Source organism: Paralichthys olivaceus, chromosome 2 (assembly GCF_024713975.1).
Source record: "Paralichthys olivaceus isolate ysfri-2021 chromosome 2, ASM2471397v2, whole genome shotgun sequence".
NCBI classification, from domain to species: Eukaryota; Metazoa; Chordata; class Actinopteri; order Pleuronectiformes; family Paralichthyidae; genus Paralichthys; species Paralichthys olivaceus.
The window spans coordinates 20,127,053-20,143,710 of NC_091094.1; the positions used below are offsets into that span (position 1 = coordinate 20,127,053).

The window sequence follows — 16,658 nt, forward strand, 5'->3', positions numbered from 1 at the left end:
CAGGATGTTATTTTCAGTTGAACTTGAGAAAGACGTTTTACAAGAAACTGAACAATTTATATCTAACTTAAACAATAGTCTGGCTAATGTATGTAAATTACATTTCAAACATTTAAACACTTAGATTACTTCACATTTATGTGTCTCTCTAAAGGTTTATAATTTGAACAGATAATAAAATGTGAGTGGGATTACTCAACATATATTAGGAGAGCAGTTTGTCATATGTAATTACTAAAAGAAAGAGCAGTATAACTCACATATATGGTTTTGATCAAATTTTCTGGTCTGTATTTCATTTGTACCATGTTTTAAAAAAATCATTATTTACACACTTATGTCATTATAAATAAGAGTTAATAAGTAAATAAGTAGAAATGAGTCCTCTGCACTCAATGCCTCCTGAATTCATTTATGGCTCATGTAAAATGTGAAAAAAACATCTCCAAAGAATGATGATAATGCAGTAAATAGTTTATACCCAAAAAGTCTCAAATTAAACAGTCCTGCTCTGAATCCTTCAGATTACTTTTCTGAAAACAGTTTGGCGGCTGTTTCTCGTGGTGCTGATGAACTATTGCGTTACACCGAGAGGTGTTTGAATTATCTTCAGTGAGTCAGTGTTCAATTAGTAACTTCAGCCTTGGTGGCTGAAGTGCAGGACATACACGACAAGAGTGAAGATACATGTTTGATTTTCGTTTAACTTAACAACTGAAGATACAAGAATCCATCAGGCATGTTCCTTCACTTTCCTTTAATTTACTGTAAGAAACTCACACCCATTAATAAAGATGTAGACATCCACTTGAAGACATGATGATGATGATGATGATGATGATGATGATGATGTATTACATCCAATAAAACACACTACAAAAAGAAAATGTCTTCACGTTTTTTTTTGTATAGTTTTCTCATGTCAAACATGTCAGGCTCTCTGTTGTTCTCTGTCAGTGCCTGTGGTTGGCTCTGTGGTGTGTTTGTGGTCTTTTTGTTTCAGAGGGGATGAGGAGCTCAAAGCTGAGTGAAGCGATAGCATCTCAGTGAAGACGGTTCTGTCTGTCTCCAGCACACAGGAAAAGGGTCGTGCAGAGACTACCCGAGACCTGAAAAACCATTAGTTTCTTTATACTCCTCCATCGAACAGGTGTGTGTGCATATGTGCGTGTGTGACAGAGAGAGAGAGAGAGAGAGAGAGAGAGAGATTAAAAAAAGACAGAAGATACAGTTTGCAGTAAAATGACTTTGGGATTTAAGACTGTAACATTGAAGTTAATTGTTTCCATCACTGGAGGCAGTTCAACAGAAACTGAATGTGATTCAAGTTTTTACATCAAAAGTAGAGGAAGAAACTGAACCCTGTCACTCACCTACTCAACATCCGCTAAACACAATATTGACAATGGAAGAAGAAAAGTATGACACCCACTCCCAAACTTCTCTCTCTCTTACAAGCACAGAACTCTTTTACACGTACGACACAACAAACATTTATAGAGTCAGACTTCTTAGTTACATTCGTCATTAATTGGAAACACGAACAGCATTTGATCTCTGAGTTGTACCTGTGTTATTATTACTAATGTTGCTGAAGTGCCCTTGAGCAAAGCACAAAAGCCTACAAAAGTGTAATTTATTCAACTGTATATAGGGGGCAGTGAATTTTTATTTTTAAAAAGTTAAATAGACAAAACAAATAGCACAATAACGATCCTAACTCGAAAAGAAGAGAGACACAACTGTAAATAATTAGAAATATAACATTTTATTAAATTTATAGATTTATCTTCACAGAAATGAAAACTTGAGAGAGTTGTCTTCTTTAATCAATCAATCAATCAATCAAATGTATTGATATAGCATGGTATCACAACAAACAGTTGTTTTAGGGTGCTGCACAAAAGTCCAAGATCTTAAGAGAGACAAAATCCAACTTGTAAGACTGTTGATTGAACATTTACACAAAATGTGAAATACAAAACAACAAAAATAAATAGCAAAGGGAGCAACAAGCAATTTCTATTAGACCTGTCTTATGATTTACCTGCTTTTTGTGTGTAAATGAAAGTTTCTGTGTTAATGTACATGACACGCACAGAAGTATGTATTCATAAAAATTTAAAATAAAACAAAGCCACTGATCACAAACCAGTAATGATAAATGAACAGAATCTGCATATTGATTTTTAACTGATGAATATTACAACACGTGTTTTGAATTAAAACTTGCTGGAGCTCTGTCTTAGGAAATATTGGTCGATAAATCACAATTTACATATATCACATATATCTGCTGCTGGAGTTACAGTCCGAGCGAACATTAAAGTGTAACTGCACACGATGGTTCGTCGTCAGCAGAGCAGATCTGAATCACGGCCGTCATTCTCCACTGGACATCAGCTAAAATGACGCACTTCAGTCTCTGTAGCAACAGAAGCAAGTTTATATGAAAGATCTTAAATAAACAGACAGCATTAACAACCTATGATTTACATATACCTGACAACATTTTATTACACAGACAATAAATCATTTATATAGAGTGGGTAACAAATGAACATACTGTGAGTCTCAGCTGTAGATGCAGTGCTTCAGGGCATCTGTCTCATCCTAAATGGACAAAAACAAAACGTATAGTAAATGAGATAAATATGGATTTTACTGTTTCTAATCTATATTAATTTTTTATTTCAAAGAAAACATAATCGTGTTGTAATCTACTTACTTCTGAAAGTGGTGGCGGCATTTCTTTGGTAGCCCTGTAAGCAAGAACAACAAAATGAAACCCACAGATATACAAATATATATCAATATATTTCTAACTCTATAAACCATTTAGCACTCTACTCACGACTGAAGTAGTGCAGTGTGTAGATGAGAGCCAGAGCCAGGCCCGCGGTGACTCCAACCAAGGGCCACAGAACCATGTAGTCACAGCCATCTAGAGCAAACACACAATATACACAGCAAGGTGTCCTTAAGTGTAATTTATTGCACTGTAGCCATGTGATATAATCAGACATTACTGATCTTCTGACCTGTAACTTCACAAAGTGCTTTCACATCATGAGGCGTATGAACTCCAGCGATGACATACAACAGACAGATTATGAACTGCGATTTACACAAGCTCTCGTTTAACTCACCCTGTGCAAAATTCTTCTTCGGGTGACAGGCACAGACGGGCTTGACTGGAGGTTTGAGTGTCGTCTTTGGAGGAGAGGTTGGAGGGGTCACTGTCAGAAAACAACCATAAAGACAGGTGACAACTAAACATACAAACTGAGGCTAGACAGTAAATAATCTGTTAAGGACCTAAAGAGATTTAGAAATGTTCAACCTGTCCTTATTTTTCAAGCACTTGTTGGACCACAGTCTAAGGCACAAGTTCTTTCTACAAATACGTCATGTATGTTGTTTGCGCATGACTTGTATGTACCTGTTGGGCCAGTTTGCAGTTTTTCTTTAAATTCAGCTCAAAGACATTAACATACTTATGAACTGATGTCAGTTTTATCACTCAAAAACTTGTAGTATTGTTTGTACATACATTCGGAGCATCCAATAACACAAAGCGTCTTGTCGCTGCACTCAGATCAGTGATGCTAACTTGAAAACATAGCCTTGCTCAGAACTAATAATTGAAGGGAAAGGATTAATACACATAGTATCCAATAAGATCATTTTTCCATTTTTAACTTTTAGATAGTAGAAAGTTGAGAGTTAAGAAAGATAACAAGAGAGGGACGTGACAAACTAAATCTGTGCACGCCGCATTGTACCTGGTGCTACATAAAGTCAAAATCTTCATTGTGCAATAAGTGTTAAAATATTGTGTTAAATGTCATTCAGATGTAAATGCGGATATTTGTTGAAGATTTTCGTTTGTAGCCACTTAAATCACTTTCTCCTCCACCTGCCACCTGAGCTCAGACAGAGTCCTTCAAACATTTGATTTTTGCCTGCATTCTTGAAATTTCAGCGTACAAACCTCCCGGCCAAAGGACAGTCCCAGGCTTCCATACTTCTGTACCGCTCTTGGCCTTAAGGACACAGGAATAAGTCCCTGTGTCCTCCTCTGTCACGTTCTCGATGCGCAGCACAAAGGCCGTGTTCCCTCTCTTGCTGAGTTTAAACCGAGCCTTTTCTACGCCAGGCCCGTAGTTAACACGCTCAGCATTGTTGCATTTGCCTAGGAACTGCAGGATGTTGGGATTGGGAGTATTGCGGAACCAGTAGACAGAGTCACAGGAGTTGTTGCAGTTGCAATCAATATTCTCCGGAGTGGAGATCTTAGGATACAGAACTTTGATGGGTTCTTGCAGGAGGATCTGGCTCACACCTAAGCAGCAGAAACAAAAGAACGCTTGAGACACTTTTAGTACAACTCCTACAATCTGAATTGGGGGTTTATGATAATATATCATTAACAGTTGAGGCTTTCGAACGCTTGAGCGCAGTCGAAGCCAAACATTAAAATCATGAATTGTCCTTAAATGGTTACTCAGTCATCTTTGTTTAGAAACATTTATCAACATCGTGCACGTGCAGTCTCTCTAATCCAAATTATGACTTTATGAAAAGTAAAAGCACAAACAAGTGATTGCGCTTCAATCAACGCAGAATAACGTAACATAGAAACACTACCACCCCTATCAGACTGGAGATGAAGCCAGAGTGTGAAGAAATCTCTTGAATATATTTTAAACTTGTGAAGGTGACATTTTAAAATGGCTTTAGGAGACGACTGCCTGAGCATTTGAGCAATGTTTAAGGGATGACTTCATTGGAAGTGCTGTTTAAAGTCATGTGTGTAGGTTTACGCCTGTTGCAATCACCCATCTTATGAAATATCTAAAAAGGCAGCCTGTGTGTGCGGAAAGGTTAAGACTGACTGAACTGTTGTATGATCATCTTGTTCTTGTCACGAAATTTACAAACTGCGTAGTGTACAAGAATTCACCAAACAGATGTTGTATTTATCTAATGAGTCTGACTCTACAACACAACTCCTCTAAATGCTTTGATACAGCGCTATAAGTAATATAAATGAAAGATTTAAAATCAACCGGCCGCAGAGCACAAGCTGGGTAATGACTGTAACTTTAATCCTCACCGTGCATTTTGCATCTTTGTACTAATAAACTAATTTACGTATTTACTGCATCAGTTATATATCGTATAGTACAAATCCTGAGATAGAAAAAATTAGGTGACCTGCACGGCAGTTTGGCAATTACAGTTTTAACAAATGAATCAAAGGCTGCTGGGTCGGCCAGTTCAAACTGTCCAAATCAACAGATGGATCCTTCAAAACTTATTTCCTTTTTTAGCCAGAACTATTAGGACTAGAATTGTTTTAGACATACTTTAACTTATAAGTGAGATACTTTTCAGTTTGAGAAGACAACAACACATCCCTCGCTACAGGCCCCTGACCGAGTGATGATGTCGACAGTGAGTCTCACAAACAAACGCAGATATTTAGAAATACCGTGGTCCTACCTGCTGTCCACAGAGAAACAGTCAACAGCGTCCATGCCAGCGGCAGCGGGTTCATCTTGTCTGGTCACCAGTGTGTGTGTGTACGCGTGTTTATATGTTGAGTGGTAGCTGAGGGAAACTGATGATACTTTCTTTTCCTGCTTATCTATCTGTCAGAGATGAGGAACTGAGCAGACAGGGCCCTGTGAGTCGTCAAGGTGAAACCCCAGTGTGACGCACACAGGGCCTATCAGAGTGGGTCACACAACGAGACTGCTGAAAAGACCATTTACACTGAAGCGTGTGTAAAACATGACAGACAGCAGGGGAAATGATTCCAGCATCAAACAGATGCTGATCACCTGATCCAGATGTTTGTGTCAAATGAACAACAGTTCACCTCAGAGATGTTTGTTCGTGGAGAAACATTCAGCTCTCCATAATAATGATTTAGTTTCTCATGGATGATGACAAAGTGACGAAAACATGGAGATGTTTCACCACAGCTGACATGAGACCACATATCAAGCACTATAAAAGTAATTTGTTACTTGCAGCAGTTTGCAGCTCTGCGGTCTCTGCCCAGGTGCATGACCTAGAGCTCAGCGGAGTCCTACATGTGGCAGCTTCACGCTGCGCTGCAGAGCACGGATAGGGAATACCAGTGTACGGAGCTTAAACTTTAGGTAGGAGCTGGAAACAAGGAGTCAATAGTATAAATGATGTATTGTATGTTCCTGTTATTTCTGTCCTGTTCAGGGTGAGTGTGTACAGCAACTTCACTTCTTTCTCTTAAAGGTCCAATGTGTAACATTAAGGTGAAAGGGAACTATTGGCAGAAACCTATTGTAGAATAATTCTCATGATGTTTTCACTAGTTCGTTTCATCTAAATTGTATGAATTGTAGTTTTCTTTACCCCAGAAAAGGCCCTTTATATTTAAATACTTTATTTTTACATTGAGTGGGTCCTCACTACGGAGGCCACCATGTTTTTTACATTAGTCCAGACTGGACAAACTAAACACCTTTTGAGCTTTTATGACAACTGAAGCTACCACAGGTTCTTTTTCATGTTTGGAAGGGGAGGGTGAGGTGAGGGGTGTTCAGCTGCAACGTGTAACTTCAACACTCGATATCACTAAATTCTACACACTGAACCTTTAACTGCGAGAATGAATACGGTTTTTACATGTGCACACTATTTTGTAAAAATAAACTGTATAAATGTTTCATTCTCTGTGAAAAAGTTCATTTCTATTCAGCAGCATCAGGAAATACTGCACTGATAGTGTCAGTGAATAAAATAGTTGAACAGTGAAATCATGAATTCTTAATCAACTATTATTATGTTTGAAATGATGTTTTTAAACAGGTTTTCCAGTTACTTTAATGAGCAGAATGTTTTGATACTAAGTGGGACATTTGAACTTAGGGTTGCAGCTACCAATTATTTTCAGCATTGATTGATTTGTGTTTTAATTGATTAATGGCTCAGTCTTTAAAATGTCAAAAAAAGTGTAAGATGTCCCTTTGCAATCCTCAAACGTCTTGGGGTATTTTCTTTAAATAAACTTTGCCAAATATCCACCAAAGGTACTTCACTTATGTAACAGAAAACAGAAAATCTTTGTTTCAAAAACTGGAAACAATGAACGACAGGATTTGTGCTCATCTATTCAAGTTATAACCCCAAATAACATTTGCATTTATGAGCCGTAATGACTCCAATGCATTATGAAGACTCAAGGAGCTGCAGGATATTTCATAGCAATTTATATGACTTTGAAAAACACATTTCAAATATGTTTATCCATGTTAAACTGGTATTTTATATGACTGTTCACAAGTTCTATCATCCACAGACTGATAAAGCTGAGCGTGTGTGTGTGTTTAAGGTTAGGGCGTAAAGCGGTCTGGTGGGGGTCTTAAAATGAGAGGATGTGGGCACCCTATCGCTCTACGGGGGTCGAAGCCTCGAGCGACACAGGGAACAAGACCACAGGATTCTTTGAAAACAGGAGATCTCAGGGGGGCTCAGACGGAGCTGCTCTTTACACATCGCTCTGCTACAAAGCCTATGTCGGTCTCTGTGCGCCGACACTTCAAGTCAAAGGCAACTCTTGTTGTTCTCATTTCACTTTTCTCCTGCTGTCATCAGCTATTTCTGCAAAAGTGTAGTTCAGGTCCATATCATTGCAAGTGCCACACATTTAGGAGTGTGTGTGCTTCTCATCAGCAGTGATTCAAACAAATATGATTTAAATTCATCATCTTCATCAACTTCTGTGGTTTACATTTTTCATTTAATAAAATAATAATAGTAATACATTTTATTTGGATGCTCCTTTTAAGTCACCCAAGGTCACCTTACAAAGACAATAAAAGATTAAATGATCAGAAACAACGTTAAAAAAAAGTGAAGTGCACAGTGTCCACTTGTAGGGAGTATGCCACTTTAAACAGGTGGGTTTTGAGTTGGGACTTGAATGATGTGATGGAGTCTGACTGTGTTATGTGTGGGGGGAGGGAGTTCCAGAGCCTGGGTGCTGAGCAGCTGAAGGCTCGGGCACCCATGGTACTGAGGCGTGACGTGGGGATGGTTAGCAGTCCAGCAGAGGTTGAGCGGAGGGTGCGGGAGAGAGTGTATTCATGAAGGAGGTCGCAGAGGTAAGTGGGGGCTAGGTTGTGGAGAGCATTTGCTATCAACACGAGCACTGAGCTGTGATCAAACTTCAATTCAAGTCTTTTCAGTGGTTATTTCACTTGTAACGTTTAAAGCATGTTTTTGGAATCCTGTGGCACACTAATTAGTCTGTCTAACCAGTACGTACTGTGCACCAATCTGCTCCAAGGCTCTTGAAGCAATAGCAATAGTCCTTATACTGAACCTTAAACTGACCCGTTACCCTAGTGGCCTATTAGAGCATGTAGCTTCTTATGGCACCTGTGTTTAGAGTCTTCTCAAAGTCCACAGTGTGTTCAAATTCGTTTGATCTGCCATAGTTCACGCAGCTGTCTACAGTAGAAGGTTATATATCACTTATTGGAAAGGTTTTCTCCACAAATTACCATGTTAATACTTTGAAGAAATTATAGAACTCAAAAACTGAGTCATGCAGGCAGAAGTGTTTTATGGGGAATGAGTATATAGATCAGTCAGATGCTCAGCCTGGTATTTATATTCTAGACTGGTCAGAAACTACTTTCCTTATGAATCAAGAAAATTTGGATTAAAGTAAATAACTTTGTCTCTTCGGGCACCTTTAACTATTGTCAACTGCTTCGGTTCAGTTCATCACAGATTGCTCCTGAACATGAATTCTGAAGTTTGTAAAAAGCTGCCCTCATTTGAACTATTGCACCTGTTTGACCACAAACACGTTATGTGCTATTTACATGTGCAAGTGTGTCACACATGCATTCTCAGACAATGCATTGTAGACTGGGGCAATGCCTCCACACACTCCTGTTTTCTTTTAATTGTTGCAGTGAATGTATAAAGTGCTCAAGGCTTGTTGTATCATATCATTTACATTATATTCAAAAAACACTTGAGTGTGCACTTGTAGCCTTGTCTGTGTCTTTCTGAAGTGAAAGAAGACATTACTTCACAAGAAATAAAATGACTTGAACTTCCAACATCTGCTTTACTTTGCTTTACTGATGCTCAACAGCGCCAACCACAAGCTGCTAGAGGGATCACAATCAAACACATCCTTGTCAGTAGCAAACACAAACATAATATAAAATAACGACGTGTTAATTAACAGGTCAAGAGGTCAATTATCTACGGAAGCCAACATCTGATGTTGACTGTGCACATTCATTTAATCAAATATATTAATAAGTGTCAAGGTGAAAAAATAGATATCCCAGCTGAGCTATATGTGTAATGTAAACCCTCCAAACACAATGAAGTAACATTTGATTTGTGTTCAGGAGTTAACACAGCTATGGAGAACAACACTTTCCCTGCAGATGGTGACATTTGCTTTGTTAACTGTAATCAACATGATTTTAATAAATGTATTAATACATAGTTTTGACATTTTCAAAATCTTGCTCATAATTCAGAGGAGTATTAACAGCCCAGGATGGAGTCATCCCACAGCTTCTCCTCTTCCGTCCTAGTGTCTACTCTCTCTTTCATCTTCTTCTTCTCTTTCCTGCATTTGGGTTTGGCTGATTCATCCTGCTCCCCCTCCCCCTCTGCAACATCAATTTCAGCCTGAATATGCACTTCAGTGTATTTTGTATTGTCCATATCTTCTAGCTTTACATTGTCCATCGCCCCATCTCCTCCTTCCTCCTTGAAGTCCTCAGTCTTTTTGTCTTTTCGTCTCCTCTTGCCGTGTTTCTTTTGCTTTTTTCTCCTCCTCTCTTGCTCCCACTCTCCAGATTCCTCCCGTTTCCTTAGAATTTTCTCATCGTCTCGTTCCTTCCTCATTTGCCATTTTTTCTGGCTCTCCTCTTTGTCGAAGTCCTCATCTCTTGCTCTCCGCCCTCTCTCCTTCTTGGATCTTCTAATCTTCCTCCTTTCTCTCCGCTTGTATTTGCTGTCATCACTGTCACTCATGCTACTGCTATCAGAAGAGGAATAAGAGGAAGAGGAAGATGATGAGGTAGTGTACGAGGAAGAGCTGGACTGCTTTCTGCGCCTCCTTCTTTTCATGGGCCGACTGTTGAACTGTGGAGAGCCTGAGCCGGGGAGGACTGGAGGAGGGCAGTTGTAGTCCCAGCTGTGAGGAGGCCACGCAGGGCCCTGAGATGGAGGACGCCACCCTTCAGCAGGGTAGTAACCACTAGGGCGGGACTGATGAGGGTCAGACGTGGGAGTAAGGTTGGGTATAGGTTTGTTTGGTTCAATATGGCTCTTATCAAACACTTCCTTTCCTTCATCTCCCTCATCCTCCATATATGTTTCCCCCTGAGGGTGGACTTCACCGGTCTTGGGAGTAATTCCACGAGCTTTCTGAGCCTGAATGTAATCTGCCAGTTCATCTGCAAACGTGCCGTAGACTTTCTGTTGGGCTTTGCACAGATCGGTGACCTTCTTCTCCCTGTTGAAGAGCATGTGAGCAGTAATTCAGATGCTGGTCAGTCTGGTGATAGATATTGACATCACACTTAAGGTTTTTTTTATCATAGACACCAGAAAAACATACATACAACAACTTATCAACTGCTTCATGTCAAACAATTCCATACTTACACACCCAGCAGTCACTATGCAGTTAAGCCATCCTGTGAGGTTGGATGTATGATAAAAGCAGACATAGTTTGCATACTGAACACTGGAGGAATACTGGAGACCTTCTTCATCGGGCTGGTGGTAATTATCACATATAAATGTATTTATATAGTGCTTTTCTAGTCTTGATGACCACTCAAAGTGCTTTACAGCACAGTTTGCCATTCACCCATTCATACAGTGCATCTATTAGCAGCACTTTTTTATTTATGTATCAGTGCCCAAGGACACTTTGCCATGCAGATGGGGAATACTGGGATTGAACCGGTTGGAGGACGACCGCTCTATCCCTCAGCAACAGCCACCCCTATTTTGCAATATTCAGGGTTAGGACAACTTTGTGTCCTTTGTCAGGCAATTTCCTGAGTTTCTCCTGCAAGCCCTCGGGTATAAACCCCGCTAATGTCCAGAGTGAGCCCATGTGAGAATACAGTCTGAGATTAGGAATCATCAGCCAGTGAGAGCATTGATGACGTTTCTAACACTCGACAGAGTACAAACACCTCAGGAAGAAAAAGAGGAGCCTTACAGGTTGAGCACACTGACGAACGCATCTGAGTGTAGAATCTCTGGCTACGTTCTTCATATGTGAAAGACAAACAGAATAAGTCTGGACCCAATTGTTCGGACATTTTCATCTTCATGTCTGAAAACAGCTTATCTAAGACAGCTGACTAAAAACCAAAACATACAGTGGGGTTGAAAAGTCTCAGACCACAACCCCAGTATAAAGTGGTCTCACACTTTTGGAGCGCACTGTAAGATAGCACAGATCAAATCTACAGAGCTGCAGAAATTAAGAGGTAATATTAAGTCAGTATTAGCTTTAAAAAAACTAGGCTTTACAAAGGGCAGTTGAGGTGTGGTGTAGGAGAGGCTACATTTATTATAAAATGAAGACACAGTGATAATGACCATGGTCTTTTGTCTGAACATTCATGCTCTTACCTAAGCTGGTGCTTGTTTCCATGAACGTGCACCTGATACATCTCCAAAGAGTTAAACTGCAGACTACACACCTGACACATCAGGGAGTTGGCTGCGGACAGAGAGCCAATATTGTTATAATATTCAGAGACACGATATGACAAACTAACTCATGTCAACACCAGTTTCTTGTCATAGAGCTAACACCTACCAGGCTCTGATGGAATGACATCTCCATGACATTTTAAACATCAGTGTTATTTTTAGAAAGCGTGGAAATTGTACTGGGTTTTTCTTCACTGTCTATTAATGAGGTTATGTTTTCTCCCCGTCTGTTGGTTCGTTTGAAGGCAATATTACACGAAAATAACTGAATGGATTACAATGGGACGTGCTGAAAGGATGTGAAATGAGTCTAGGAAGAAGCCATTAAATTCTGGGGTAGATCTGGATTCTTTTCTTTAACATTGTGAGATATGAGCATTTTTTTTTTGACATTTTCACCAATTTCCAAGGGAATAATTCATGGATCTTGAAAAAAAATCTGCCATGTTTCGTGAACTGATATCTCTGTGTGTGAAATTTGATGCAGCTTAATTGAATTTAAGGGGATTGTTGTGCCTTGGCTGAGATATGGGCTCTACTAAGTGCCATATAGTTTTTCCTCTTTATCTTCATTTATATGCTTGTTTGGGCTGCAGTGCTGTTGCCAGCTTCTACTTGTGTTATTTATTGTGTACAAGAACATTTTGTGCCTTTAGTGTCTAAAAAAAATATAATAGGTTCTTTTAATTCAATATTACCTCTTAACATACACGTAAAATCCCATTTGACGAAACTTAATTGTCGTGCGTTACCCTGTTGAACATCGTCTCCCAGCTCTTTGATCAGCTCATGTTTGGCTTGATTTCTCTGGTGTTTGCGCCCATTGTAGTGCTGAAGAGCCATTTGAGGGTTGTTGAAGGAAGCTGCACAAAGAGGGCAGTACTTGTGCGGGTCCTTCAGATCAACCTCTGTGCTGGCGGTAGTTATGGTGGCTGTTGGGGCCTCATGATGCTCCACATCCCCCTCTGGAGGTGACTTCTGATCAGCATTTTCAGCCTGGTGAGTCAGCCTTGGTAAAGTACACACGTCTGTGTGCCTGTGTAAGACTAGAATGAGAAGTTACCCATTTAAGTCAATGTGTGTTTTCCCACATGAGTTTCAAAACTTCAGTTGAATCATACCATAAAGAAAATTACAGTCTATCTGTTAATATTAAAATGAAAATAGTCTACGATGTGTTTCCATCACACAACCTACAATTTCCCGGGGACTGGAGACCTTGTTTTCGAAGATTTTTTGCATGGATTTTGCCTTCATAGTGACATTTTGCCACCAAGTGGGAACTAAACACCATGTTACACAGCTCACAGAAACGGTCCTTATCAGAAGGCATGGTCCTCTGCAAAAGAGCAGGCACAAGAACAGGCTGAATACGCTTTCTGGCACAAAATGATTCAAGTAGTAAACAAGCTATCAAGACATCTTAGATCAGTTTAACCAATGTATACAGTTTGCATACAAGACATTCAGGAAGAATCCAGATTCCTTTAGTGTTCATTTTGTTATGTTGTATCCGTATGATAAGATTATTTAGCTAAAACTTATGGGTTTCCACTCAGTACTGCATGAATTTTAGAAATGTTTGCAAATTAAAGAGGGAAAAGTAAAATATCCACTGACACAAGTATTCACATCCTTTAGTCAGTCCATTACAGTTTTGCATGACAAACCTGGATTTGATCTGGGTTAGATTTTCTCATTATTCTCTACAGATCCTCTCCAGCTCTGTCAGGTTGGATGGGGACTGTCAGTGGACAGCCATTTTCATGTCTCTCCAGAGATGTTTGGGCCACTCCTGCACTGTCTGAACAAAGATCATTGTACTGCATTGAACCGTCAGGCCAGTGTGAGGGCCAGTGTGAGGTCCTGTGTGCTCTGTCTGGACCAGGTTTGCATGAGGCTTATCTCTGTACTTTGCTCCATTCCCTCAACCACCAACAGTCTCTGTGTCTCTGCCGTGATACTGCAGACACTGTTGGAATGGTATTGGGCAGGTGATCAGCACTGCCTGGTTTCCTCCAGACATGCAATTTAGAATTGAGACCATACAATTTCATCAGATGATGGTTAATCGTTTTTGAAAGCAACATAACAAAATGTATAAAAAGTGAGGGAGTCTGAATACTTTCTGAAAGCAGTGTATAAACATCACTGCAACTTTTAGCTGCTTTCATTTAACACAAAATGCTTGTTCAGGCATCCTCAGATGCGACTTTGCTCCTCTAAAAGGACACAACTGCTTGTGCTCTGCTTTCCTTCCTATATATAAAATGAGTAAGAATGAAAATGAGCACTGACCTGGGGAACTGTAGACTCTTTGTTTAACTTCTCAGCTCTCTTGGTCTGAAGGTACACCTTGAGTTTCTGAGCATGCTTCTTTCCCTGCCATTGGAGGATACAGGATATGTTATTAATATTAATATTAATGTTCTGACCTCCTGAGGTGAAAATGGGCAACAAGCCAATGCGAAGCTGCACACACTTCATAGTGGGACAGCCGCTGAGATTCAAACAGCAGCACAGCCTCACACACGTGGCAGTAGTCGTCAGTGAGGAGGCCCTTTAGTAGCTCCTCTTCATTCTTGTCTCCTGTGTGGGAGAGCAAACTGTCACTGTCAAGAATAAACCCAAGTGAACAAGGGGAAAAGTATTTAAGAAAAAATAATGGTCTATAAAATAATTTCAACAGAAAATGGTTAAAGCCTTCATTTCACAGCCTTCTAGATAATGCAAACCTGTATTTAAATAATAAGTGTATATTAAAAACCATCTGACTGTTGCTCCATATAAGATGATTTGGATCAATCAAGGATTCATTTTTATTTCTGAATAAAAAAGGGCTAATTGAAATATACTTATTTAACATTAACCTCTTAACCACTTGTAGCATATATAATGACTGCCTCATTCTACTTGTTCACTACCAGATGCATGTTTATTGTTCACTGCATTGAACCTTTGAGTGCATGAAGAGGTCAACCACTTCGGCCTGGCTGCTTTAATACAGTGGATCACGCTCTGCTCATTTTCACAGTCATTCAGCACTGAAACATTTCTGACATCCTGCAACAACACTATGCTTGGGAACTACTCTTACCAGCTCAATCGTTTGAGCCAAGATGTTTTTATGAGCGTGGCTTTTTTTGTGAAGAAGCAATTTTTGAATGGGAGTTTCATTCTGAGAGCTATAAAGATAAATCAATAAAAAGAGCCTGACTTATAACTTCACACATCGTCATAATTTAACCATGATATGGTTTGGTGTGTGATTTGATATGGCATGCTGTAATCATAGGCTATAAATTATTAACGCTTTTATGACTGGTGGTCATATGGAGTTATTATTAAAATGTTTGTCAGTGCTTCAACTGCAATTGCTTTTATTCTATTCAAGCACTTTTTGCAAAATTAAGATTTATGTTTAAGGCGAATAAATCATTAATAGCTGCTGTATTTCTCAGTGCTGAAAACGGCCATCACAGCTCTGTCAGGTGTGAAACTGATATTAGGGAAAATAAGACGATGGCGTTAAGGACTAAGGAAAATTAAAAATTTTCACGAGTTCCTAAAATAAGGCAATTCTCTGTGTCCATAACTTTGGGATGCCCGACAGTACACCTGTGTATAGAGGCTGATGGATTCTTCCTGAAATATTCATGTCTGCTGATACATGTCAAATATTGTACTCACCAAATGATAATCACAGTAGAAGTTAACAAGACAACAGAGAGCGTAGCTGCTGTATCTCAAATCATGTTTCAAACCTTTAAATAGGAGCAAATGTTTCCAGGTCACACCCTCATCTCGACAGTAATGTTATCCCACCGCTGGGTGAGGCCACAGAGAGTGGCTGATTCTGATGAATGACGACTCAGCTGATGAGGGTGTGAGAGCCTCCACACTACCTGCCTACCAGAACACCATATGTTTACACACAACTACAGTCATAGCACTTAGTACTAAGTTATCATGTATCGGCAGAGGGGTGAGAGTCAATGTCACCCACTGACAAGTATGTATTTGATGACCGCCCTCCGCTCTCAAAACCTGTTCGATCCCCAACCAGAGGCTGGACTACCAGTATGAGGCAGTAGTTTAAATGGTCAGAGAGGTTTTCTGTGCAGGGGGATCGACAGCCACAGACCTGTGAACACGAGCAGCCCCTGACTCTGTGTGATGGAGCGATCGGGCTGCACTGAGGATCAACAGGGTCCCGGTACAACACAATGAGACATTTCCCAGCGTTTAAGCTAGCGTCGCACAGCTAGCATTAGCGGGTTTAGCTAAGGAGCTAGCTCACTCGGCTGCGGAGCTGGCTAGCCGGTTAGCTAAAGGCGCTAACGTTGGCTCGGCGGGTACAACGCCACGCGGTTGAATTGAATTTTCACATTCAACAAAACTCACCTTCAACCTGGGAACTATCTAGTTTAGTGTTTATTACTTTGTCAGCATCTGTCACAGAAGCCGCGTTAGGGAAACTAGTAGTGTTATTTAGAGCGTCTGGTTCCGCTAGCTGCGGAGGATAGACACTTCTGTCGTCCATCTTTATCTCTGGTAGTTCAGAGTCATGCGCAATGACGTCACTTCTTCTTCTATGGTTTTTATTTTTACACCCAGGATGTTGCGCCAAGGCCTCCTCCACTTTTTTTATTCTCCCTCATATTGAAAACTAATGTTGTCTCGTTTACTTTGATGACATCATATCAGATGTGTCATCTATAATAACACGTGATCCCCTGAGAAGATGTCATGCATTTTATCACATTATATGATTTATTATTTGGAACAGCCATAAACTACAAGCTCAAGCACTAGTTTTTATTGCATCTAAGAAAGTGACACCTGATGCATGTTTATTGTTCGCTGCACTGAACCTTCGAGTGCAC

At 40.0% G+C, this 16,658-nt stretch overlaps 2 protein-coding genes across 2 annotated transcripts; both read right to left on the bottom strand.

Moving 5' to 3' along the window:
- Nucleotides 1–1,749: 1,749 nt before the first annotated feature.
- Nucleotides 1,750–5,762, bottom strand: cd8b (cd8 beta). Its single transcript, XM_069510960.1, has 7 exons — nt 5,509–5,762; nt 3,995–4,345; nt 3,150–3,239; nt 2,855–2,944; nt 2,729–2,762; nt 2,567–2,613; nt 1,750–2,425 (listed from the first exon to the last, which is right to left on the bottom strand). The coding sequence occupies exons 1-6, from the start codon at nt 5,561–5,563 to the stop codon at nt 2,595–2,597; spliced, it is 639 nt and encodes a 212-aa protein (XP_069367061.1). The 5' UTR covers nt 5,564–5,762; the 3' UTR covers nt 1,750–2,425; nt 2,567–2,594.
- Nucleotides 5,763–9,130: 3,368 nt separating this feature from the next.
- Nucleotides 9,131–16,346, bottom strand: zmat1 (zinc finger matrin-type 1). The gene is made up of 7 exons (XM_020086357.2): nt 16,177–16,346; nt 14,255–14,361; nt 14,071–14,154; nt 12,970–13,111; nt 12,525–12,818; nt 11,689–11,779; nt 9,131–10,549 (listed from the first exon to the last, which is right to left on the bottom strand). Exons 1-7 carry the CDS (start codon nt 16,313–16,315, stop codon nt 9,571–9,573), a joined length of 1,836 nt encoding a protein of 611 aa, XP_019941916.2. The 5' UTR covers nt 16,316–16,346; the 3' UTR covers nt 9,131–9,570.
- Nucleotides 16,347–16,658: the final 312 nt, after the last annotated feature.